The 24,328-nt window shown below is 72.0% G+C and overlaps 2 protein-coding genes across 4 annotated transcripts in view; one reads left to right on the plus strand and one right to left on the minus strand.

The window, feature by feature from the left end:
* Window positions 1–2,995: 2,995 nt before the first annotated feature.
* Window positions 2,996–4,633, minus strand: LOC134150274 (proline-rich protein 12-like). Its single transcript, XM_062594061.1, has 2 exons — window positions 3,927–4,633; window positions 2,996–3,680 (listed from the first exon to the last, which is right to left on the minus strand). Exons 1-2 carry the CDS (start codon window positions 4,568–4,570, stop codon window positions 3,263–3,265), a joined length of 1,062 nt encoding a protein of 353 aa, XP_062450045.1. The 5' UTR covers window positions 4,571–4,633; the 3' UTR covers window positions 2,996–3,262.
* A 471-nt stretch (window positions 4,634–5,104) lies between these two features.
* The window catches only part of AHDC1 (AT-hook DNA binding motif containing 1), a 47,235-nt gene continuing 28,011 nt past the window's right edge, over window positions 5,105–24,328 (plus strand). The window contains exons 1-2 of one of the 3 annotated variants that reach the window (XM_062594058.1): window positions 5,105–5,187; window positions 5,424–5,544. The gene's annotated coding sequence lies outside the window, so the exon portion shown is untranslated. Of the gene's footprint in view, window positions 5,188–5,416; window positions 5,545–7,409; window positions 7,478–24,328 lie in introns of those variants that run through there. The other 2 variants (XM_062594057.1, XM_062594060.1) reach the window with 2 other exon arrangements.

Genomic DNA, 24,328 nt, shown 5'->3' on the forward strand with positions numbered 1-24,328 from the left:
CCCGCCTCCCCCCCCCGCCCCCAGCATCACCCTTGGGTGCTGGGAAGTAGTCGGTGCATGCACCTGCATTAGTGAGCGTGCAGACTCCTGCATCCAGCATACACACATGCCTAAGGGATGCGTGTCCCTCGTCCCCAGACCCGTGGGCCAGGGACGGGAGCGTTGCCCCGGCACCCCGGTGATGGGCTCCGCGCACATGTGAAGCCTCGTGCAGGACGAGATGCTTAATTGCAGCTGGCGGTTTCCTGGAGCAGGGCTGGCTCTGGGGAGGGCAGGGGTCTGCGACAGGGACCCCCGGCCCCGCACACCCGCGGGGAGGGGGCGGGCGGCAGCCTCCCGCCGCGGCTGCTCTGCGCCGTGCCGGCGAGGAGATCGATGCCGTTCCCGTCGGGCTGCGCGGCCATTTCGGGCACCTGTAGGAAGGAGAGGGCTGTGCAGCGGCGGCAGACGGGGAGAAGGGAGCAGCGGGGCAGCGGCAGGGGGAAGGCTGCCGGCACGGCGATTTCCTCCAGCCCCAAATTTGCTTAAAAAGGAATAGAAATGTAAATCCAGGGCCTGGCCTAGTGAGGAGGGGCAGGCTGGCGGAGGGGGCTTCCCGGCAGCTGGCATTCGCACACACCAACTTCCGAACGCTCCGCTTTGGCTTCCCTGCAGCCTGCTCTGCCGGAGGCTGGGCCGGATCCTGGCTTTCTGACCACAACCAACGTCGCCCCACGGCTCCGCGCCGCCAGGCAGGGAGCTCCCGGGGCCCTGTGCGGAGGGGACTCGGTGCGGGGGGCTTTGGCCGCGTGCGGTGCCCGGCGCTGCCAGGGGGAGCACGGTCCGGGCAGCAACGTGCTGGGATGGGGACGGGGCTGAACCCTGTCTCTGCCACCGCCTCCCTCGCGTGACCTTGGTCACGTCCCCTTGCCCATACGTCCCCCCTGCAGCGTCACCAGTGTAAAAGTGCTTGGGGGCAGCCGGCAGGGCCCGGAGGGTGTCGTGCCGAGGGCTGCGCGTGGGTGCCCCTGAGGCCGCCGGGTGTCCTGGCAAACGCTGCTGCCGGGCACAGATGGGGGCCGCACACGGGCGGCGCAAGCTCGGCGGAGGGGGGCATGGGGACGCTTTTCTGGAGCCCGCAGGCCCGCGCGGTGCCAAGCGCGCTGCGGGTGCAGGTGCGAGACCACTGCAGATGGCCGGCGCCGCCGCCCCCTCCCTGGAGCGAGGCCGGCAGGGCCCCTCACCCGGAGCTGCCGCCGGCCACGAAGGAGCCATCGCCACCCCCGAGGGGCCCCCGGGGACTGGCTCTGTGCTCAGCCCCGGGGCGCTGGGGACTGGTGGCGAGCAGAGCCCGCCCTGGCTCGGCGCCTGGGTTGTGCTTCAGACCCGTGTCCCCACGGTGGCAGTGGCCAGACAACAGTGGAAGGTGGCCAAAAACTCCACGACGCTCCGGACCGTGGGGCCAGGCCTGCAGGGAACCGAGGTGCGGAGGGACTTATCCGGAGCTGCCGCCGCCGTCCCCGGTCTGGCTGCGCGTGCGGAGACGCGGCCTCTCCGTCCCTGCTCCCACCCGGTCTCTTTGGCCGCTGCTTTGCACACGTTTCCTGGGAAATTTTCCTCCAGGATGAATGCAAAGCCAAGAGCAGGGACGTTCGGGTTTTGGAGCGGATGCGGGTGCGCGGGGGATCGCGTCACGGCCCCGGGGGCAAAGCGAAGCAGGAACGTTGCTCAGTAACGAGGAGAAACGTCCAGCTCTGAGCCGCGTTTGGGATTGCTTCGCAGCCCCAGGGGGGTCGCGGGGCCGGGTTTCGGGGAGGCAGGAGCCCCTTCCGCAGCAGCTTCATTCCCCCTCGCGTGCCAGGGCAGGAAAAGCTTCCCCCGGCTCAGGGCGCCACGCCGCGCACTCCTCTGCCGCCCGGGGCTGCGAAAGCCCGGAGCCCGCCGCAGTCCACCCGCAGCCCCTCGGTGCCGTCGGGTCCATCCGTCGGGGCAGGGCCGGGCGGGCAGAGGGAGGCTGCGGGCCGGGGAGCCGCGGGCGGACGCCGCTGCCTCCGGCCGGGCGAAGCCACCTCGAGCTCCCGGGGCACAAGCGGCGCCGAGGCGCCGGGTCCCGGCTGGCGCCGCGGAGCCCTGCGACGGGGCGGCTCGGCCGGCCGAGGACCCTCGCAGGCGCCGCGGGCAGATGGACCTTCCCCCCGCCCCCCCCCCCCCCGGCTCGGCTTGACTCCGCCTCAGCGGCGAGGGGACGCGGGCTCAGACCCGGCGACAGCGGTGGCCCCGGCTCGGCGAAGCAGCCACTAGATGGTAGCGTAAGTCCACGCCAACGCTGCTGACACAGCACTTGTCTGGGAGAGAGACGGGGCGTCCGGGTGACCCGGGTGGCCCTGGGGACCCGCCTGCCCCCAGCCCGGCAGGCAGGGCCGCCCCGGGGCTGGGCGCCCGCGGAGGGGCGCCGCTCCCCCGCCCCGACGCCCCCGCCAGGCTCGGCCCCCGGGGCGGCCCGCGGGCTCGGGGCGAGCGGAGGGCCGCCCCGAGGTGCACCCGTCTCCGGGTGCATGTCCGCAGCTCCCCGCCTCCACCGCCCGCTGCGGCCGAGCTGGGGAGGGCGCGGGGGGCCAGGCGCCTGCCTGCGAGCAGCCACAAGCCCGGGGACCAGCAGGATGGCCCACAGGGTCGCATCGGCTCGCGGCCATCCCCCAGGGCACGTGGCGGGCAAGGTGCAGAGCCGAGCCCTGGCCCAACGCCTGGCCCCAGCTGCTGCTGCTGCAGCCTCACCAGTGCCCGGGGTCACATCCAGCACGGTGCGAGGGCCTGCGCGCCTGCGCGGATACTTGGCTGCTCATTTTCAAGAGGAGAAAGAAGGAGACCCTGCTGCAAAGTGCCTTGCTTTGCTCTTTTTTTTTCCCCACTCCTAGTCCTGGTGAGGGCTCCATGCCAGACTGATATATATATTTTATGATAACTATAGAGATGCACTTCAAACCTGACAAAGGACTTTGACATTTTTAAGCATCTCTTTGATTAATACATGACCTTTTAATGCTTTGGATTAAATTAATAAATCTTTTACATTTAAACCCATCCTGCTTGCAATGTAATGTTTTCTGTACGACCTCCTTTTCTCCCTGTGCGTGCAAGACATCTGACCCTTCCCTCCGTCCTGCTCCCCCAGTGCACGCGCACACGCGTGGCTGATACATCAATATATAGGTTTGCAATATTCATACGGTGCAAAGCCCTGCAAGGCGAGAACGGTGGGATCCTCGTCGTTTTTGAACCGTTCCTAAAAATAGCAAGAAAATTCAAAGCTGACATTCAGGGCGAGGGGATGAGGAAGCCTGCAAAGTTGCTCACTCAGCCAACAGCAATTGCAGCGATCCTGTCTGCGTGTGCAGATTCCTCTGCTGACCGGGCTGGAGTGCAGGCCTCCTCTTTGTACAGTTTCCAGGAGTCTGGAAGCGATGCAGACGGGTCCCGATCCTCGTCTGGGAGCGCCGAGTCCCTCCGGTACCCGATCCAAGCCTGCTGATCCCGCCCGGGTGCACGGATCCCGTCGCGGCGGGGGCCGGAGCCGGCTGCTCCCGTTTCGGATGCGAGGCGGCGTGACGCGAAGGCTGGCGGCAGTCCCTGCCGCACGGTGCTCTCTGCCTTGACCCCCAGCCTGTCCCAGCACCCGGAAAGCCGGATTTACTCCTCGCTGCCTGTTGATACAGAAACACACATCAGAACGAAACCTGCAACACGCGTGTGAGGTGGAGGGCGGCTGCAAAGCCAGGTGCTGTGTCTCTCCCTGCACCCATGTGTTATTTCATCGATGACTCACGTGTTATTAGCAGCCAAGCAATATTCCCAATTCCCTGGAGTTAACCCTTCACTCGTCACTCACAAAAACACAATGTCATAACAAACATCAGCGGTATTATCTACTTTAATTATATTGTATCTACCAGCTCCGGGAACGTTCACTTTGGCAGAACGGTTTGCGAGCCTTGGAGGGAAGGTGCTGGAGAGATGCTTGGGAGGGTCGCGGAGCCACGAGGAGGGAGGCCGCGGTGCCTGCGAGGCGCCCGGGGGCGGCTTCCCACCGGCGTTCGGGGCGCCCCCGGCCGCTGCCGCCCTCCCCGCAGCCCCACGCGCTGCTGGGGACGCGGCCGAGAGGCGAGCCCTGCGAATTGGCATTCCCCCCCTCCGGAGCTCCGATCTCAGAGGAGCCGGGTGTTACTTGGATACCAAACAGCAGGGAACTTTCCAGGGCCGCCAGGCCCCAGCCAGGAAAAAAATAAAAATAATAAAGGGGAGGGGGGGGAGCTGCTGCGTGGGTTCCCAGGGCGGGTGAGGGTGCTCCCACCCGTGGGTGCTGAGGCGGGTGACGGGCCAAAGATCCAGGGGAGCGCGTCGGGGAGGCCACCTCGTACACGGTGGCGGTGGGAGGAGGGGGGGGGGCTTGCCCGCCCTGCACGCTGAGGGTGGGGGGGGGGTCACCGGGGGGTGGGGGCACCCTTCCCCCTCCCCCCCAACGCGGCGGGGGCGCAGGCAGGCGGGGCGCGCAGTGCGGGTGCAACCCGGGAGAGGGCAGCAGCGCCCCGCGCATCCCGCTGGGACCCCGGCGGGGAGACAGACGGGGCGGGGAGGGGGGACGCGCACGCACACACACACACACACACACACACGCACGCACACACAACCAGACGCATCCCCGGGGGTGCAAACCCCCCCCCCCCCCGTGCCCGTGCCTGCGCCCGAGCCCGCCCCGTCGCTCCCCTCCCCTGCGCGCCGCTCGCCGCCGCGCCGCGCACGGGGGCGCGCCCGGTTCGGGCCCCTCCCCGCCTCCCTGCGCGCTCGGCGGCGGCGGGGGGGAGGAAGGAGGGGGCAGAGGAAGGACTACAAGGCCCGGCATGCCCCGGCGGCGCTGCGCGGCTCCCCGGGGTGCCGGATGCTGGCCGTGCCGCTGACAGCGGAGCGGAGCGGAGCCGAGCCGCGGTCCCCGCCGCGCCGCGCACCGAGAGGGCAGGGCGCGCCGCGCCGCCGGCTCCGCTCCCCCTTCCCAGCCCCCACAAAGCCGGGAGCGGCAGAAGGCAAGAGAGGGAGGAGGAGGAGGAGGAGGAGGAGGAAGGAGGAGGAAGGGGGGAGGCAGCGGCAAGCCAGGGCTCTGCGCTGTGTCTTTCTTTGCTTTCCGCAGGCGGCGAGCGGCGGAGGCGCAGAGGGGAGGTCGGTTCCCCTCCGCCTCCCGCTCCTCTGCCTTTTGTGTGTTTCCAAGGCGAGGAAAAAAAAGGGGGGGGCGGGGGGGGGAGAGAGGGAAGGAGGAAAAGGAGAGCGAGCGAGCGAGAGGAAGGAGCGAGCAGGGGACGGAGGAGGGGGCGGGCTGGCAGGGAGGGGGAGCCGCGGCCAGCAGAGTTGCCTGAGGAGAATGTGAGCAGGAGGCGCTGGAAATGCTCTCGTTGAAGGTGGCGAGCGGTGCCGAGGGCTCCGTGACTCTCTCTGGCGGCCAGGACTCAGCCGCGGCGGACGACAGGAGCCTCCCCGCGCGGGCGGGCTCCGAGCGGCCCGGCGCGCAGCAGCCCGCGGGTGAGTAGCGCCCGCGGGGCCCCGGCGCCGCCTTTGTGCGCCCGCGGCGCCCCCCGCGCCGGGGCCGGGGCCGGGGCCGGGGCCGGCGGCGGCGGCGGGCGGGGAGGGGCCGGCGCGGCGGCCGCGGCCGGGGGGGGGGGGGGAGGCGCGGCCCTGCGGGGCGGCTGCCGGGGGGCCGGGGGGCGGGGGGGGGCCGCCGCCTCCTCGCCGGGCGCGCTGAAGTTGCGCGGCGAGTTGTTCCCAAATTGCCGGAGTTTCCCGGAGCTCGGGGCGGTGCTGCGGGGCCGCGGCGCGGCGGGGGCGGGGGGCGCCGGGGGGGCGGGCGGCGGCGGGGTTGGAGGCGGGGGGGCGGGGGGCGCGCAGCGGCGGGACCTGCGCGGCCGCGGCGCCGCTTCGCTGCAGCCGGGCTGGGCGCGGAGCCGCGCGGAGGGCCGCGGTCTCGGAGAGTTCTCCCGCCTCCCCCGACCTTCCTCCCCCCCCCCGTCCTCCTCCTCCTCCAGCCGCCCCCCCATGTGAAAGCGCTGAGTGACAGCTGTCAGACCCGGCTCTGTCCGCTAGAAGGCAGGCAGCCGTCGGAAGGAAACATGTCAACAAAATTTGGGGATTAGGCTTCGCCGGCCGGGGGGACGGGGCCAGGGCCGGGGGGCGCATCCAGCCGCGGAGGCCAGAGGGCAGCGGGGGGAGGCTGCAGGCGGCCGCGGGGCGCCTCGCGCGGGGGCGGCGGGGCCTGCCCGGGGGGGGCTCGCCCCAGCGCTGCCCACCCCTCGCTGCCAACTTGCCCGTGTCGGATACGTGCCGGGGCGCCTTTGCCTTCTGCAGGGCTCGGCGGAGCGTTTAGCACTTCTTTCCCCTTTATTCCCGCCCCCCCCTCCCTCCCCGAATTGTTTTTATTGATCAGCTGATTTAAATCCCCTTGGCGTCCTGGCTCTGCCCCTCGGTGCTTGCATGGCGCGCTCGAATTTGGGGAGGTCGGAGACCCCGGTGCTCTTGCGTGGGTTGGAGTCGCCCTGCTCGGTTAGGCTGATGGCAGACCCCCCGTCCAGCCCCTCAAAGCCCCAGGGAGGCATTTGCCCGGGGAGGGAGGCCCTGACAGCCGAGGCAGGTGGAGGAGCCTTGGTGGCTGCTTGTTTACTTGCAGTGGGAGGAACTGGCCCCGGCCGCGACCAGGTGGCCTTGTGCATAAAGCGACTTGGCCCGTTGCTGCGAGAACAGCGACCAAAAGCCACAGTCTGAGCTCATTGTGTGCTGGTGCGAACCCCGGCGCGCGGTGGAGTGACTCCAGATTTATCCTGGCGTGACAGAGAGCAGAAGCGAGCCCCGAGGGCTCGGGCACAGATCCTGCCGAGCGCTTTCGCCGGCGCGTGCTGGCCGAGCGCCGCGGAATCGGGGCCCCCGGGCCTCCCCCCCCCAGGTGTCCCCTTACACTGGCTCTCCTGCTGGTCTCAGGAATTTGCAGAGGAGGGTGGTGGTGGTGGTGGGGAGGGGAGGAAAGGGGGGGGGCTGGAGAAGGGATGGCGTGGAGCCAAATTCCGCTCTGCCATGTCTCTGTAACCTGAATAGGCCAACTCCATCCCTGGTGCGAGTCCCCCGTGGCTCCGCCGCAGTCCAATGCAGCTCAGGGCGGGAGGCAGCTCCGCGCCTGGCCGCCCCGGCTGGTGCTTGCTGCCGCCCTCCTCCCCAGCCGGAGCCCGCGCCGGCCAGCGAGCGAGCGGCCGCCGGGGCCACCGCGCGCCCGCCGCTGCTGGGAACGGCGCTGCCACGCTGATCCGGGAGGAGGTGGAGACGGCGAGACGGGGGGGGGGGGGGGGGGGGGGGAGGGAGGGAGAGGGTTTGCCCGGCGGAGAAGGGCTGGCACCGTGGCGGGGACGGGGTAGCCAAGGACACGCTGGGAGCCGGAGGCTGGCGGCGGAGAAGCGATGGAAAGCCGTGGAAGGTTATAGGAAGCCGGAGGGGGGGCCGGTTCGCGGGAGGCATTGCCCTGGCCTCCTTAGAGGAGGCAGCAGAGACCCGGGGCAGTCTATTTCTGCTGAGATCCCGAGGAAAGCTCTGGGAGAATTGTGGGCTGCTATAAATAGTGTGTGTCAGCCGAGTGGAAACAGGGCCTTGAAATGCTCCTGCTATTCTCCCGAGTGCTTGGAAGCAGCTCTTGGTAAACAGGGCAGCGGTGGGGAGGGCTGTTTCCTACTTCCGGGCTTGTAGCGCGATCGTGGGGGGGCGGGGGGGGGGGCTGCCTGCATGGAGCCGCGCTCCCCGCGGGGCCCGGGCCGGCTCCGCTCGCCGCGTGCTGGCCCGTGGCTCTGGCTGCGCGGCGGCGATCCGCCCCCCCTCCTTTCCTCCCGCTTCACCGGGAGCGGGGGGGGGGGGGGATGCTCCGGGCCGGGGGCAGGCTCCGGGAGGTGCGAAAAGCGCTGGAGGCCGCGGAGATGCTCCGGCTCGCGGCGGAGGGCCGGGCGGCGGGGTGAAAATCTCCGGCTCTCCCTTTATTCCACTCGCTCCGCCGCGCGGCCGTCAAGGTTGGACTTATTCCCGCTTTGCTTCGGGGAGGGGGAGAGCGAGAGGCGCTGAGCAGCCCCGGGCGCCGCGGGGGCGTCGGGGCCGCCGGGCGCGGGCCGGCGGGTGACGCTGGCTTTGCCTGGCTGGGGGGGGACGTGGCGCCGTCCGCGCAGGGGTTTGCGGGCGCCCGCCGGGAGCGCGTTCCCCGGCTCGCCTCGGCGCCGGTGCTGCCGCGGCCCTGCCCCGGGGGTCCCCGCGGGCATCGCGCCGGGATGCCGCCGCGCGCCCGCGGCGTTGCACGGGGCGGCGCTTCCCCGGCTCCGCTGCGCCGTCACCTCCCGCCGCGCTGGCACTTCCAAAGCCGCGTTGCCGATATTCCCCTTTCCGAAGGGCGTAGCGGGGGAGAAACCAGTGCCAGGCCTTTGCAGTGCCCGCCACGGGGTTTTAACACCGAGGGACCCGCCGCAGAGCGAAGGCAGCGCCGAGTTGGCCGGGGGGCCGCGCGGAGGAGAGGGGCCGGGCGCCCCGGGCGAGGGCTCGCGCGCGCCCGAGCTGCGCCGGAGCAGCAAAGCACGCAGCGCTGCGTGGGTGGGAAGGGGAGAGTGCGAGTCCGTTTCTCTCTCTCTCTCTCTTTTTTTCTCTCTCTCTCTCTTTTTTTTTTTTTTTTCCTCTCTGTGGGTTGAGCGTTGGGGCGACAGACAGGGAAAGTCTGAGCAATGGTCTCCGCGCTGGTGCTGTCTTCAATCAGCGCGTCCCAGAATCCCTCGCGCTGGGCCTTCGAGGCACAAGGGCTTGCAGCGAAAACCGGCAGCTGCAGCTGCGAGTGAAAGCACAAGAGCCCGGCTGGCTCTTTGGCATCGGCGGGAGAGTGAAAAAGCTCGGGGAGGCGGCGGGAGGCGGGGGGAGCAGCGTGCCCTGTGGGTTTTTTTTCCTTTTTTTTTTTTTTTTCTTTTTTTTTTCCAGCCCTGCCACCGAGGGTTGTGTTGCAGAGCAGCGGCGGTTCCCCGGCGCGGGAGGGGGGCGCGCGGCGACGCCTCCGGGGAGCTCATTAAATCCGCCACCCGCCCCCTCCCCGTGGCCGCTGCCGCCGCCGGATCCGGCGGGAGGGAGGGAGGCAGGGAAGGAAGGAAGGAGGGCCGTGCCGGGCGGAGCGGGCTTGCAGAGCGGCAGCACGGCAGCCCCCGGGGCTCACCTGTCGGAGCGCGCGCCGGGGGGGGGCTGCCGGCATGCCGGGGCCGGAGTTCGGGGTTGGCATGCCTGGGCGGCTGGGCCGGAGCCTGTATCCCGGGAGGTGCACGGGATTGGCATGCCTGGGGGCTAGATCCTGGATCCCGGGAGGTGCACAGGAATGGCATGTCTAGGGGCTGGAGCCCGAATCCCAGGAGGTGCATGGGAATGGCTTGCCTGGGGGCCAGATCCTGGGAGGTGCACAGGATTGGTGTGCCCAGGGGCTGGAGCCCGAATCCCAGGAAGTGCATGGGAATGGCTTGCCTGGGGGCCGGATCCTGGGAGGTGCACAGGATTGGTGTGCCCAGGGGCTGGAGCCCGAATCCCAGGAAGTGCATGGGAATCGCTTGCCTGGGGGCCGGATCCTGGGAGGTGCACAGGATTGGTGTGCCCAGGGGCTGGAGCCCGAATCCCAGGAAGTGCATGGGAATCGCTTGCCTGGGGGCCGGATCCTGGGAGGTGCACAGGATTGGTGTGCTTGGAGGCCAGGGTCAGATCCTGGGAGGTGTGCGGGATTGGTGAGCTCGGAGGCCAGGGTCAGATCCTGGGAGGTGTGTGGGATTGGCGTGCTCGGAGGCCAGGGTCAGATCCTGGGAGGTGCACAGGATTGGTGTGCCCAGGGGCTGGAGCCCGGATCCTGGGATGTGCACAGGATTGGTGTGCTTGGAGGCCAGGGTCAGATCCTGGGAGGTGTGCGGGATTGGTGAGCTCGGAGGCCAGGGTCGGATCCTGGGAGGTGTGTGGGATTGGTGTGCCCGGGGCTGTAGCCCAGATCCCAGGAGGTACACAAGATTGGCGTTGCCGGGGGCTGGAGCCTGGATCCTAGGAGGTGCACAGGATTGGCGTGCTTGGGGGCTGTAGCCCGGATCCCAGGAGGTGCACGGGATTGGTGTGCCCAGGGACTGGAGCCCAAGAGTTGCCGAGGATTGGTACGCCCAGGGGCTAGTGCCAGATCCTGCAAGGTGCATGGGATTGGCGTGCCCAAGGGCTGGAGCCCAGATCTCAGGAGTTGCACGGGATTGGCGTGCCCAGGGGCTGGAGCCTGGGAGGTGCATGGGATTGGTGTGCCCGGGGGCTAGTGCCAGATCCCAGGCGGTGCATGGGATTGGTGTGCCCAGGGGCTGGATCCCAGGAGATGCATGGGATTGGCATGTCTGGGGGCTGGAGCCTGGGAGGTGCATGGGATTGACGTGCTCGGGGGCTGGTGCCGGATCCTGGGAGGTGCATGGGATTGGCGTGTCTGGAGGCTGGAGCCTGGGAGGTGCATGGGATTGGCGTGCTTGGGGGCTGGTGCCGGATCCCGGGAGGTGCATGGGGTTGGTGTGCCTGGGGGCTAGTGACAGATCCCAGGCGGTGCATGGGATTGGTGTGCCCAGGGGCTGGATCCCGGGAGAAGCATAGGATTGGCATGTCTGGGGGCTGGAGCCTGGGAAGTGCATGGGATTGACGTGCTCGGGGGCTGGTGCCGGATCCTGGGAGGTGCATGGGACTGGCATGCCAGGAGGCCGGAGTCTGGATCCTGGGAGGTGCACGGAATTGGTGTGCTCGTGGGCTGGAACCCAGATCTCGGGAGGTGCATGGGATTGATGTGCCTGGGGGCTGGAGCCCGGGAGATGTATGGGATTGGCGTGCTCGGGGGCTGGAGCTGCTCCTGGGGAGCTGTGAGCACCGACGCGGGTGCCGGCGTGGCAAGGTGCCGGGTGATGGGGGAGAAGCGAAGTGCGGCATCAAGCCCCGGCGAGGGTAGAGCATCTGCCGTGGCCAGCGTGCGCCCCTCACGCGGCTAAGGGAGCCCCGGGCGGAGGGACGCCGCGTTCCCGGGGCGCCCTCCTCGCCGACCGCAGCGCGTCCGCTTGGGCTCAGCACGCGCAAATTTCCCACCAAAACCTGGGGCCGAAAATAATCTGGAGGAGGACGGAGCGCCTTGGGCGAGGGCGACGAGGTCCTCAGCTGCCGGAGAGGGAGGCTGCTCCGGGGGGAGCTGCCGGGTCTCCTCCAGCTGCCGGCCCAGCTGGCCCCCGGGAATTCGCCGGGATAAATGTGGCCCGCCAGACTCGGTGGCTTTGTGCAGGACAGGATCGCCGGAGGAGCGGAGGGGAGGGCCGGGGGCGCGCCTGGGCCGGCCGAGCGGGCTCCGGGGGCCGGCGGCGCGGGAGCTGGCCGGCCTCGGCCGCCGGGCCTCGGAGGGACGGGAGATGCCTGGAGGGAGGCGCCAGGCGGGAGCCGCGTGAGAACCCGGTTGGCGAGGTCCAGATTGGCAGCGGATCCCGAATCGGGAGGAGCTGCGAATCCATACGGCCCCTGCCGAGATCAGACAAGACGGCAGCGGCGCGGTTTGGGGGAAGAAATTGGAGGCGGGGGAAGCTTTTCTTTGCAGAAATGAAATCTGAACCCCAAAGTGGGAGGGAAGTGGAGGTGGGGGGCACGGCTCTCTCCACATGGTTATTACTGCTGTTTTCCACCCAGCTGAAAGGAGAACGTAGCTTAATATGGACCCGCGGGGAGGAGAAGCCAGCGGGAACAGGGATTTGTCAGGAGGGAGCTGGGAAACAGCGAGAGAAGCGTAGAGGTGAGAGCGGCCGGCGGAGGAGCCGGGGCGGCTCGCGGCCCCGGCCGGCGGCGAGCAGGGTGCAGCCGGCGCCGCGGCGAGCAGCTTTTGCCGGCGGCGAGCCGGGCCCGCTGCCTTTGGCAGAGCTCAGCTCGGCTCGGCTCGCCCGCGGGGAAGCAGGAAGGGCGCCGGGGCCGCTCGGTCCTCGGCGGTGCCGGAGTCGGGGGATGCGGCGGTGGCGAAGGGGAGCTGCGCCGGGGAGGGCGGCCGCACGGGATAACCGCAGGTGAGGCGGGATGAGCCCGGTGGGAGAGCGGCGAGTGCCGCGTGGGCTGCGGGCTCCAGCGCCGGGGCGCCGGGTGGCCGGGCTAAAACCAGCCCGGTGGCCGCCCGGGAGCGGGCGAAGGGCCGGGGGAGGCAGGCGGCGAGGGCTTTCTCCCCGGCGGGCCGTGCGCGCAGGCGTTAGCCAAAGCCGGGGCGCCGCGCCGCCGCCGGGGTGCCGGAGGAGGCAGAGCAGTGCCGCCCCGCGGGGTCTGCGTCGCCGGCACGCTGAGCCCCGGCGGGGCTCGTCCCTCCTGCAGCCGCAGCTCCGTGCCGGGGTCCGCCGCGGCCCGCCAGCCCCGCGCCGGGCGCCCGTGCTGCCGTCGGTGCTTTGCCGTCGGTGTCCCCCCCCCCCCCTTCCCCGCCTGCTGCTGCCGTTTGCAGCCCTGCTGCTTCCCCCCCCCCGCCGCCTCCCGTTCCCACCTCGGCTCCTCCCGGGGGCCTCCAGCGCCGCGACGCCCCAAGGGCGGCGGAGGCACCTTAGCGAGCGCACGCTGAGTGTTTGAACGCGCACGGGTGGCTCTGGGGGCGGGCGGCCCGCGCGGGCTCTGCTCCCGGCCCCGGCAGCCCCCCGGCTCCGGCGGTGCCCGCGGGGGCCTCCCCTCTCTCCCACGGCGGCGGCGTGTCCGCAGTTATCTGCCGAGCCCGAGTGAGCCGGCGGCGGCGCGGAGCAGCCCGTGGGTCGCTGCCCCTCGTGGGCACCGTTGCACGCCCGCTGCGAGCTGTGGGCACCCGCCTCGCCCAAACCGCCCGCGCGCCCGGGCCCCCCTCGCCGTCGTGTGCCCAGGCAGCACCCTGCAGCCGGCCCGGCTGCGCTCCCCTGCCCGGCATTCCTCGGCAGCGAGACGCGGGAGCTGGTGGGGCGCTCGCCCTTTGCCCGGCCGATTCCCGAGTGAAGCCTCTCCCGGGAACCGGGCCCGGAACGGAGCGGCGCCGGCACCGGGCGAGCCGTCCTGCCGCGGCCCGCCTCGGCTTTCCGGAGCCGGGCGCGAGGGCTGCGGGCGCCCGCTGGCTCCCGGCGCCGGGCAGGACGCCGCCGCGCCGCCCTCGCCGCTCCCTGCAGCGCCGCCCCGGGGCGAGCCGGGCTCTGCGGGTCCAGCCTGCCCGGCAGACACCGGAGCCTGCCGAAACTCACCCGCCGGCCGAGCCCCGGCTGGGCTTTCCCTGCCCGCCATCTCGCCGCGAGATGGCCAGTGCATCGCTATGGAAACGGAGCCCGGAGAGGTCCGGCTCGGCCCCGGCATCCCTGCCGGCGCCCGGCCTCGCCGTGCCGCGCCGGTCGGGTTACGCGGGCAGCCGGCGCCTTCGCCCGCCCCGTCCCGCGGCCGGGCGCCGCGCTGGCTCCCGGCAGGCCCTCGCCGCGGGGTTCGGCTCGCTGGCGCCGGGCCGCCTTCCCGCAGCCGAACGAAGCTCTCCCCTCCGCATCCGCCCCCGGCGACGCGGGCCCCTGCCGGAGCGCAGTCCCCGACAGCGAAGGTTATTTTAATGGATGCATTACTTTAAACGAACCCTCCGCCATCTGTTCCACCCCCTAATTACGCATGCAAAAAAAGCCCATCTCGCAGCCAGCGCAGGAGAAAGTAAAGATATAAGTGATTTAAATGCACGTATGCCCAGCGCCGCTAGCAGCTGGGATGGGCTGCGCTCCGCTCCTGGCTGCCGGGCGAATGGTGCAGCGTGCAGGCGAAGGAGGCAGAGAGACGAGCGCCCCCGGGTTCGGCGCCGGGGAGCGGGCGGCCCCCCCCCCCCCCCGGGGCTGCAGCCGGCGTGCGTGCCCGCGCACCGAGCCGCGAGGACCGCGGCGGGCGGCCCCGGCGCCCATGGGCGTTTCGGCGTCTTCGCGCTCGGCGATGTCCGCGCCGCGGCGGGGCTGGGGGGGAGCTGCGGAGCGGCTGAAATGCAAGGGATGACATGCGCGGTGGCCCCCCCCGCCCCCAAGGGCAGACCGTCTGCGGGCGTTTGCAGAGCCCCGTTTCTGAGCCGGCCCCCCCGTGACTCAGTTTCCCCTCTCCCCGCCGCAGGGCCCGCCGAGACTCTCCGCACCGTCCCGCCAGGCGAGGGGGTCCGCCGGGATTTGAGGCCGGGCTGCGGGGCGCCCCGAGGTGGGGGGGGGGGCTGGCGGCGGTGCGGGGGCGCGGGCAGCTCCCCCTCGCCCGCCGTCTCGCTCCGCGCCTGACTGCAGCAGATGCGCCAGCTCTGCGGGAAGAGGGAATTAAGTTGGGCTGGAGGAATTTGCAAGATTGCTGCAGGCCTGAGGGTCTGCGATGCCCCCGCGGAGACGGGCAGTCATGCAGAATTAATCCTCCCGGCAGCCGGGCTCGGCCGCGGCCGGTGCGGCTCTCCGGGCGAGCGCCGGGGCGCGCGGGGGGCGACGCCGGGGGCAGCCGGGCCGGCGCTGCCAGATTCGTTCGGCGCGCGGGGTGAAAGCCCCAGCCCGAGCTGCGACTCGGAGCTGGGGGAGGCCGAAGGAAGGAGCCCTTTGCCGTGGGGGGCCACATCCTGCCCGGCAGCTGCCGCCGAGCCCTCTGCTCCTCTGGTTTATAAATAATGCAGCGCCGAGGCGGCTTGGCAGAGCCGGAGCCCTGGGCACCGTGCGGCCCCGCCGGGGTGCCGCGGGGCCCTGGGGTGCCCCCACGCACGGGACCCTCCCCGCGGCGGCGGCGGTGAGGTGCAGCTTGCAAGGTTGCCGTGGCGACCTGCCGGCGCTAACGAACCCAAGTAAACATTAACGAGGGAGAGCCCAGGCGTCCTGGGTCCCCGGGAGCGCCTCCCCCGCCGGACGCCTGGGTGCACCCGGGCGCTGCGCGAGGCCGCGCTGCGAGAGCCGAACGCGGGTGTCTGCGCCCGGGCTCCGCTCCCGGCGCGGCACCGCGCTCCTAGGTGCCGAGGTCGGTGCCGGGAGACGCCTGCCGGGGGCCCGGACTCCTGGGCCCTCGCGCCGCGCTGGGAAAGTCCCGGCCCCGGGTTCCCAGGGCTGCGCGGCGGCAGAGCCCAGCCGCAGTTGTCACCACGACCCCGCTCCCCGGCGCGGCCGGCAGCACCCGCCGTGCCGTGGGGTGCAGCGGCGGCGCAGGCCCCTCGCCGGTGCCTGGGGGCCCCGCGGCGGCGGCGCTGCTCATTAGAGGCACCGGTGCAGGTGCCCCTGGTACCTTCCTCCCTCCCGGAGGGCTGCTAATGAGCGTCGGCTAACGAGCGCTCGGGCTCAGTGCTGCGCCCGCTCGCTCCTCCCCGGCCCCAGGAAGAGGCTTGATTGGCGTGCGGGCGGCTGGGAGCAGCGTGCAGGCACCTTTTTGGCGAGGGGGGAACAACAGCAGCGTTAACGGGGGAGACTTAACGAGGCAGCAGGTTGCACCAAGCCTACACCGGTCACACCGTCCCTGTCCGGGGCACAAGGTGCATGAGGGTGCACAGGATGCACGAGGGTGCACGAGGTGCACGAGGGTGCACGAGGGTGCACAGGTCGTCGTGCCTGCCCGGGGCCGGGAGCGCGGTGCCGGCAGCCGAGCCCCGCCGGCTCCCCCCGGCCTCGCGGCCCCGTTGCCTGCCAGCCCTGAAGCCGGGGCCGCGGCGCCGGGGCTCCCTGCCAGCAGCCTGCCTGCAGTCGCCTGATTCCTCCCCGCGCATCCGCCTTGCTGCTTGCACCTGATTAGGCTCGGGAGCCTCTGTGCTTTCGCCGACAGCTCTGCAAAATAAATCCCCTCCCCTGCATTCCCCTCTCTGCTGGAGAGCGGGGTGGGTGGAGGGGCAACGGGTGCCCTGCGTGGGTGCGGTGCTGCTGGGGCAGAGCCTGTGCTTGCCTCAGTTTCCCCCCAGGTAGTTATTTCCCCCCTGCCCCAAACGCGGGCTGTGGAGAGGCGTGCAGGAATCTGAGCCTGGCCCCGCAGGGCTGTCAGCCCCCCGGAGCGGCTGCATCCGCTCTCCATGCGGGAAGGGGGGGCAGATCCTCCCCGTCTTCCCGGCTGGGTGCGGAGCCGGCTGCCGCCGGCCCCTGGCAGAGCCGCAGCCTCCTGGGGCTCTGCCCGGGCGGCGCCGGGTGTGCTCGGCCCCCGTCGCCCCTCGGCCGGTGCCGGCGCCTGCTGCGCCGTGCCTCGGTTTCCCGCTGCAGGGCCCGGCGAAGCGGGCGCGGGGGCCGGCTGGGCGGCGGGGGGGGCGGGGTTGGGGGGTGCTTCGGGCGCTTTAATCTCCTGCCAAACCTGCTTTTCCTGCAGGGCAGCCCTGCGGCGGCCGTGGGGCCGAGCCCCCTCCGCGGCTGCCCCGCCGGGGCGGCGAGGGGCCTCGGGGCCGCCGGGTTTGCAGCCCGGGGTGCCGTGCCGTGCCGTGCTGCGCCGTGCCGCGCCGTGCCGCGAGGAGGGCCATCGATCGATGGCTCCTCGGCTGCAGCCCCCCCTCCCCGCCCGAGGAAGCCCTAATCCTCCGTGACACGGTGCCCATCTCCGCGGTGGCTAATTGCAGTGTCCCCAGCTGAGGATTACGGTTTAAAGTGGGGAAGGAGCAGCAGGAGCAGATGAGCTCCTAAGCAACAAAGCTCCCGTTTTCCTGCGAGCGACTTTTATTAGGAGTATAATTAAAAGCTGACAGGAGGGAAAAATCGCAGGGAGGGTTGGGCAGGAGGCCGGGGCGAGGGAGGGAGCCGTGCGCCAGGGTTTCGGGGCGGCCCGGCTGGAGCCGGGCGTCCCCGGGGCCTTCGGCCTGCCCTCGCCGCGCGGGGCGTCGATGGGGGCCGGCGGCGGAGCGCGGGCGTCCCGCGCGCCCGCCGCGAGCCGCTCGCCCGCTTCGCCCCGGCGACGGGCGCGCGGGCGTCCTGCCCTGCCAGCGCCCCGCGCTAACCGCAGGGCTTCTCGCCGCCGCGCCGCGCCGCGCTGGCAGGGCAGGAGGCAGCGAGGTGCTCGGCTCGCGGAGGAAATCCAAACTCGGCCCCTATGAAAGGGGCTTTGTGCGCCCGGGAGGGAGCCGGCCTCCTCCTCCTCCTCCTCCTCCTCCTCCTCCTCCTCCTCCTCCTCCTCCTGCTGCTGCTGCTCCCGCCGGCCGGCTCCCAGCCCCGCTGCGAGGCCATGTTTCCCGCTGCCAGCTGCAGCCGCGGGCGCCCGGGCAGGGGGCTTTGCACAGCCCCCGTGCAAGCTCGCGGCAGAGCGTGCACGCGCGCGTGCGAGCCGGCCAGCGGCCTTCCGCTGCCCCCGAAGAGGGGTCGGCTCGGCGCCGTTACCCGCTCCCGCGGCAGGGCCGGGCGCGCGGCGCAGCCGTCCCGCGCGGGGCGCCTGGCCGAGGTCCCCCGCGAAGGGCACGCCAGCTCGCGCCCGGGGCCGGCGTCCCGGGGCGCCCCGGCCGCGCTGCTGCCGCCGCGGCGCGCAGGAGGGCCGGGCAGGCCGCGGCGCTCGGCGTGGCGCTGCCAGCCGGCGCCGGGGTTGTTCTCTGCCTGGACAGGAAGACGAATGAATTCCATTACGGGATCGCGATTTTATTCCACGTGTCAGGGAGCCCGAGATTAACTTGCTCACCGGGCTGTGACAAACCCAGGCGGCCGCGTGCACGCGCCCGGGCGCCGGCGCTTGGCGCGGGCCCCCCGGAGACCCCTCCGTGCCCGCCGCTGGCACCCGCGGGGCAGGCGGGCGCGGGCACGGCCTCGCACCTCTCCCCGGCCCGCCTGGCGCCGCCGCCGGCTTCTCCCTGGTCTTAGGGGTCCTGCGGCCACCCAAGGACACCGGGGGTCTTTGAGCTGAGCCAAATCCTTTGCAAAGAGCAGAGCGCCCGCGCGGAGCCGCCGTGCAGCCCCTTCCCGGCTGGGGGCCCGCGGAGGCGCGCCGGAGCGGGGCGGGCGCGGGCAGCTGCCTCTGCCGGCTGCAGGCTTCGCGCATTCCTCTCCTTGGGTCACTCGCCTTCGAAACCCCTCCGGGGACGGCGGCGGTTGGGAGCCGTGACAAACAACCCAAGGGCTGTGCTGACGCCCGCGCCTGGCGCCGCGGGCCAGCGCCCCGGGCGAGGGGCGTTTCGGGGGGCCGGCTACCCGGCGCTGCTCGCGCGCGCGCCCCGGGCGCCTCTCCTGCGCCACGGGAGACGGGGCCACGGCTTTTCCCTTGGGTCCTGGCCGGGGGGTGCAGCAGGGATGCTCCGGTCCCCCCTGCTCCCAGAGGGGGACGGCGCTGGGGGTCCCCCGTCCGGCATCCCGTCGGCGGCAGCGCGGTGCAGCCGAGTTGTGCGTGGCCCCGGCAAAACCGCACGGGCGAAGAGCGGTTTTCGGGGGCGAAAGGGAGGAGACGGCCCGGCAGCCGTTGCAGCGGGGCTTTGCCGGCCCCGCGGCGGTGCAGGCGGCTGGCCGCGTCCCGGGCTGCGCGGCGGAGCCGCCCCGGGAAGATGACGGGCGCGAGCGCGCGGCGCCGGGGCCCAGCTCCGCGGCGGCGGCCGGGCCGCGCCGCGCGGCGAAGGTCGGGCTCGGCCAGATGCGGCCGCTCCACCCTCCTCCGGGCGCTTTGCACATTAATGCAAATGCACTGGCCTGAGTGGTTCATTAGCAGCATGCGGAATGGAATAATGCATCCGCATCCCATTAGCCTAATGAAAAAAAGGGAGCCGGCACCTGGAACAAAGCTGCCGACTCTTGGCTAGTGCTCCGGCGCGGCCGCGCCGGGCCGCCGGCCCCCCGCTCCCCTCCCTGCCCTCCCTCCCCTCGCCGGCCACCCGCCCCGCTCGGCCCCGCGGCGCCCGCCGAGCCCCCTCCCCGGGCCCGGGCGGCGGCGGGGGGGAGAGCCCGACGCGGCGGCGGCAGCACCCGCGGGCGCCGCCGGGCAGCCGGCGGAGGCGGGCGCAGCGATGTCCTCGCGTCTCCGGGGCCGGGAGAGCGGAGCCCGGAGGATTAGAGGAAACGTTGCCAAACAAACCAGGCTGTGCCGGAACCAATTAGCCTCCAGCAGGCAGAGTTTCAGATGCTGTTATTTCTGCCTCTTCTCTTTCTCTGCCTCCTTCTGTCTTTCTCGCTCTCTCCGGTTTTCTGCCCGGCCCTCCCCGGCCCCTCCCGCCCGCCCCCAGGAGCTCTGCTGTCTCCATTCCTCTCCGTGTCGGAGCTTGTTTTGGGCACTGGCTTTGGAGTGAGTCATGCCGCGCGCGTAGGGGATTTTAAAAGCATTCTGCTGTCGCGGGGAGCCGGTTCGGGCTGCTCCGGCGCTGTGGGTGGAGCGCCGCGCGCCACGGCCCGGCGGGCCAAAACCCCCCCCCCGGCGCCCCCCGGCCCGCGCTGCCGCGGCCGCCCCCCGGCCCCGAGGCACCGGCGAAACTCGGGCGCCGCCGGCGCTGCCCGCGCGCCACCCCGGCAGCGGTGCGGCCCGCTTGGCGCCCGGCCGGGGCGGCGCGGGAGCTTGCGGCCCCCCGTTTCCCGCGCCGGCCTGCAGCTGGCCCCGCTCCCCCCTGCCTTCCTCCTCCTCTTCCTCCTCCTCCTCCTCCTCCCCTCGCCTTGAGCCGTGCTGCTCGGGGACTGCAGCTCCCGTGGATCAGGAGGAGATTTAGGTCAAGCGCTCGACTGAGTCGAAACAGCCATCTGCGCGCGGAGCGCGGCGCGGCACAGCACGGCGTGGCGCCCGGAGCCCCCCGCGCGCCCGGAGCCCCCCGCGCGCACGGTCGCCCGCGCCGCGGCCCCCCCGGCACCCGCCGCCCTCCGCGCAGGGCCCCTCGGGCGGCCGGCCGCCACCCCGCCGTGCCTCGGTTTCCCCAGGTCGCCCCTCGCCTGCAAACTCCCCGCGCCGTGCACCGCGAGCAGCGGGGCGCCCGGCACCCAAGGGTGCCCCGGCGCCTTGGGGAGGGCGGCGGGTGGGGGGCGAGAGAGCCCCCGGCGCCCTTTCGCTCCCCACCTGCCGGCTGCTTCTCGCTTTCTCCGCTTCCTTCCCGAGCCTCGGGGCTCGCCCGCGCTTTCCTGGCGCGCGGGGAAGCGCCCGCGGCCTCGCCGGCGGCGTACGGGACTTCCCGCGGCTGCCGACTCAGCGCCCGCCGGCCCGGCCCGGCCCCGCGCCGGGTTTGGGCGGCCCGCGGGTGCCACCGGCGGCACCTCGCTCGCGGCCTCGCCCCGGCCGCTGCCCGCCGGGTAAGGAGCTTTGCCCGGATATCCAGCCCTGTTTGCGCGTTAATCCCGCCTCGGCCGCGGGGATTAAGCGCGGGGACGGCTGGGTGCGCCGGGAAAGGCTCGCCGGGTGCCCCGGGCCGGCGCGGCCGGGAGCTCGGCGTCGCCCGCGGCCTCGGCGCGGGCGCGTGGCGCGAAGGGGGCGCGTTCCGGGCGCCGAGGGGGCGGCGGGCGCTCGCTCCCACTGAGGTCCCCTCCGATTCCCGCGGGACCCCGGCGGCGGCTCCGAGGGGGCCGGCGGATGCCGGGAGCTCGGCGGTGCTTTACGGTCTCAGAGGGCTCCATTAATTCTTTAAATATCCAGCCTTTCCAGGTGGGTTTTGTTGAAAATTAATTTCCGGAGCTATTTTAATTTTGCTGTATTTAATTTGCTGTTTATTTTAATTAATTAACGTCGGGAAAATCTCTTCTCCCGAGCATCCTGCAGCCGTCTGCGGCAGCGGTACCCGGGCGGGCAGAGCGGGGGGTGCCCCAGGTACGAGGAGGCCGGGGGGGGGGGGGGGGAGGCCCGCGGAGGGCACCCGTCGCCCCGCCGTGCCCTTTCCCGGGCAACGTGCGAGAGCAGCGGGGCCGTCTGCGCCGCCGGCGCCTTTCTGGGCCCCTGCAGCCTGCGCTGGGGTCTAGCGGGGCGCCGAGCGCTGGTTTTGGAGCAGGGCCCGCGGGGCTCTGCGCTTCGCAGCGAGCAGCCGGATAAAGCCCGGCCGGCGCGGCCCCGTGTCCCCCCCCCCCACCGCCCCCCGAGGATGCCCGGGCCACGGCGCCGGCCGCACGAGGCGCGTCGGCCCGGCTCAGAGTCGGCTCGACTTGCCCTCGCCGGGCACCGGGGACCCCACTGCCGCCGCCGCCGCACCGGGCCCTGGGTGCAATCCCGGCCCTGCCCCCCCCCCCCCCCCCCCGCGGGATCCCCGGAGAATCGGCAGAGCCTTTCGCTCCAAGCCGTGTTTTGGTTTAGGGTTTCGTCATGTTTTGCTGGCAGGGAATTTCCGTTCTTAACCAAAAACACGCAAAAAAAAAAAAAAAAAAAAAAAAAAAGAAAGAAGAAGAAGAAGAAAACCCACCCCTTTGTTGAACTATTGCCAAAAAAATGGGATGTTTCCATTCTTGTTTTGGCTTTTGGCAGCCCCAAACTGCAGCCAATGGAAGAAAATATCTTTGTGGAAACGCTGCTGGCCGCCTGCACGCAGGCGCTGCGCTGCGGCTGTTCCTGGGCCCGCTCCCGGCCGGGCGCGCCGGGCCGAGCCGAGCCGAGCCGCCGCCGCCGCGCCGAGCCGCCGCCGCCGCGCCGAGCCGCCGCCGCTTCGGGGGCCCTTCGCGCGAGGCGGGAACGTGCCGAGAGCGGCCGAGGGTGCGCGAGCCGGGGGAGCCGCCGCAGAGGCTCCCGGCCGGGGGGGGAAGCGCCGCTGCGGCGGGCGGGCGGGCGGGCGGGCGGCCGCGGCGGCGCGCGAACGAGGTTGCTTTTTTGCAAAGAGGAATTGCAGCAGACCGGGCATCTGTTGTGGCAGAGCCTAGCCAAAGCGCTTGTGCCGGCCTTGGCAGAGCCCTGCCAGGGGCCGTGCGGACCCGCGGCCCCCACGGGAGAGGAGCCCGGGTCGGGAGCCGGCACCCGCTAAAGCCGCGTCGGCTGCTGGAGACGTTCGCTCCCGAAAAGCCCCCGGCGGCCGGCGGCGCGGGCCGTTGGAATCCGATTTTTTGGTGATCTCTGCAGCGCGCCGCGGAGCTGTGTTTCGCCGTTACGCACGTGCCGGCGGTGAAATGCGCCCGAGCCGGCTCGGAGCACCGTTGCCCGCCCCGCCGGCGGCTCCTCGGGGCGCAGGGTGCCGCCGGCGTCGAGCGGCCGCGGCCAGCGGCGCCGGCTTCGGTTCCAAGCCGCCTTTGCAGAGCGCCGCAGCGGCTCTCGCAGCCTCCGCGCGGGCTGTTTGCGGCCAGGCTCCCGCCCGGCGCGTCGCCGTAGGGGCCGAGGCTCTCGGGGGCCGCCGACCGGGCCGTATCCGGAGATCCCCGCCGAACCGCCCGGGCTGACGGGCTGCGGCGCGGAGCTGGGGCCTGTCGCTAGCAGCCGGCATCATCAGCGGTGCTCAGAAATATCCAGCCCCTCTGAAAAACCCAGGTGCGGCAAGGCGACCCCGGCGTCTCCCGTGGCCGGAATTCCCACCGGCACCGGCACCGTGGGAGCCGTTAGCTCCCAGCGCGGTTGGGATACGGGACGACGGCCGCCCTTCGCGCTCCGGCCCGGCTCCGCCGCCGGCCCCCCGGCTCCCGGGTGCCTTTTCCCACGTCCGCCGGCCCCCCGACCCCAAAGCGCGTCGTGCCGCCGCTCGAAGGCGGCGCGGCAGCTCCGCGGCGGCGGCGAGCCCCGCCGTGCGCCGCGCGCCGCGTCGTTTCCTATTCCTGTATTAATGCGCCCAAGCCTCCCGTTTGCTTTTTTAACTGCAGGAACCACAAGAGGGAAGTTTGGGGGCTGCGCGAGCCCGGCGCCGGCGGCGCGGGCGAGCCACGGAGGAAGGGGCGCCCGGCACGGCGCGGGCTGCGCCCGGCCGCGCCAGCCCCCTTCCCGCGCGCGCCGCCCGGCCGCCTTTCCCCAGCCCCTGCTCCGCGTCCCGGGCCCGTTTCGCGGCGGAGGGCGGCGGAGGGCGGCGGAGGGCGGCGCGGCTGGGGCTCGCAGAGCCGAGCCGCCAAGGGGCTTCGGCCCCCCGGCGCCGATCGATCTCTTCTTCTCGCTCTTTTATTTTTTTATTTTTTTCCCCGTTTGTTTGCAGCCGCTTGAGGGCTCTTGTGATGAATCCAGCCTGGACAGATTTCAAGAACAGCTGAAACGCAGCCCGTTGTGGGGGTGGGAGTGGGAGGTTAGCAGGCCCCGGTCAGCACCAGAATGCAAAATGGTGCAGAGCCTGCGCCGCGGGGCCGGGCCGCGCGCGGGGCCGAGCGCCGGGGCTCGCCCACCCGGCCCGGCCCGGCCCGGCCCCGCTCCGCTCGCCCGGCTCGGCCCCCGCGCAAACCCCGCGCGCGGCTCCGAGCGAGCGCCGAGGCGCCCCGGGGCCGGCGGCCGGGCGCGCACCGGGTGCCGCGGGCTCGCTGCCGGCACCGGCACCGCCACGGGGCTCGGCGCTGGCGCCCGGGGCCGCCCGGCCCGGAGCAGCCTCCCGTCCTTCGATCGCCCTAAAATGGCGGTTTTTTAAGGAGGGCGAGGAGGGGGATGGAAAGCCTTCGGAAAGCCGTAGAGGAGCCGCAAAAGGAGGAGCGGGCGAGCGGCGCCGCAAGCCCGCCGCGCCGCCGGCACCGGCGCGAGGCCGCGGCGTGGGCCACCGGTGCCGTGGGGGCACAGGGCCAGGCCTGGGCGGTGCGGGGGACGGTGCGAGCCGGCGGCAAAGCCGAACCGGAGCCTCGGAGGAAACGCTTCGCGGCTCCGGGAGGCGGGAGGCTGCTGGCGCTGCCGCCGCGGCGCGGGGCTTCGCCGCGATTTGGCAGCTGCGGCTCCGGGAGGCGGCAGGAGCGGCGCGGGCGCGCGCGCACCGGGAATGATTAGTGCCCGCGATAGCACTGCTCGCTCAAAGTGCTTTCTAAAAGCGTCCGTTCGTCCGGCTGCGCAGCTCCCCGGAGGTGGCGCGTCCCGGCTCCCCCCTCCCCGCTGCCAACCTGCCCCGGCGCCGGCCAGGGACGGGCCGACGCCGCGGCCCCGGCGAGCCCGCGGGCGCCCCGACGGAGTTGTCCTGAAGGTTGATGCGGGAGCTGATGCCGGGCGAGAGCGGGGCCCGGCAGCGCCGGCGGCGCCTCGAGGGCCGGAGCGAGCGCGCGGGCAGGCGGGTTTGCCGGCGCTGTCTCTCTCCGGGGCGCCGCGCTGCCGGCCGTGCCGGCAAGCTGCTCGCTTCCCGCTTTGTGGGTGACTTTTGTAAAATCGTGAGCGCCCGCCGCGCCGCGGGAATCGCCCCGGGGAGAGGGCGGCGGAGGCCGGGCTGCGCCGCGCGCTGCCGGATCCGCGCCCTGCGCCGGGGCCGGCGGGAGCCGGAGGAGGGCCTCCCTTTGCAAACCCTAACCTTATTTTCCCAGGTCCGACGCCAGTTTCCATGGAAACAGCCGGGAGCAGAAACGGGAACCGG

Source organism: Rhea pennata, chromosome 23 (assembly GCF_028389875.1).
Source record: "Rhea pennata isolate bPtePen1 chromosome 23, bPtePen1.pri, whole genome shotgun sequence".
Taxonomy (NCBI): Eukaryota; Metazoa; Chordata; class Aves; order Rheiformes; family Rheidae; genus Rhea; species Rhea pennata.

Excerpts from the sequence above, each read along its gene's own strand:
- LOC134150274 (XM_062594061.1), bottom strand. The coding sequence starts at position 4,570 with ATGCGCGGGGCGCTGCTGCCCTCTCCCGGGTTGCACCCGCACTGCGCG. Across the intron at positions 3,681-3,926 it reads AGTGAACGTTCCCGGAGCTG|GCAGCGAGGAGTAAATCCGG; the intron begins GTAGATACAATA and ends CTGTATCAACAG.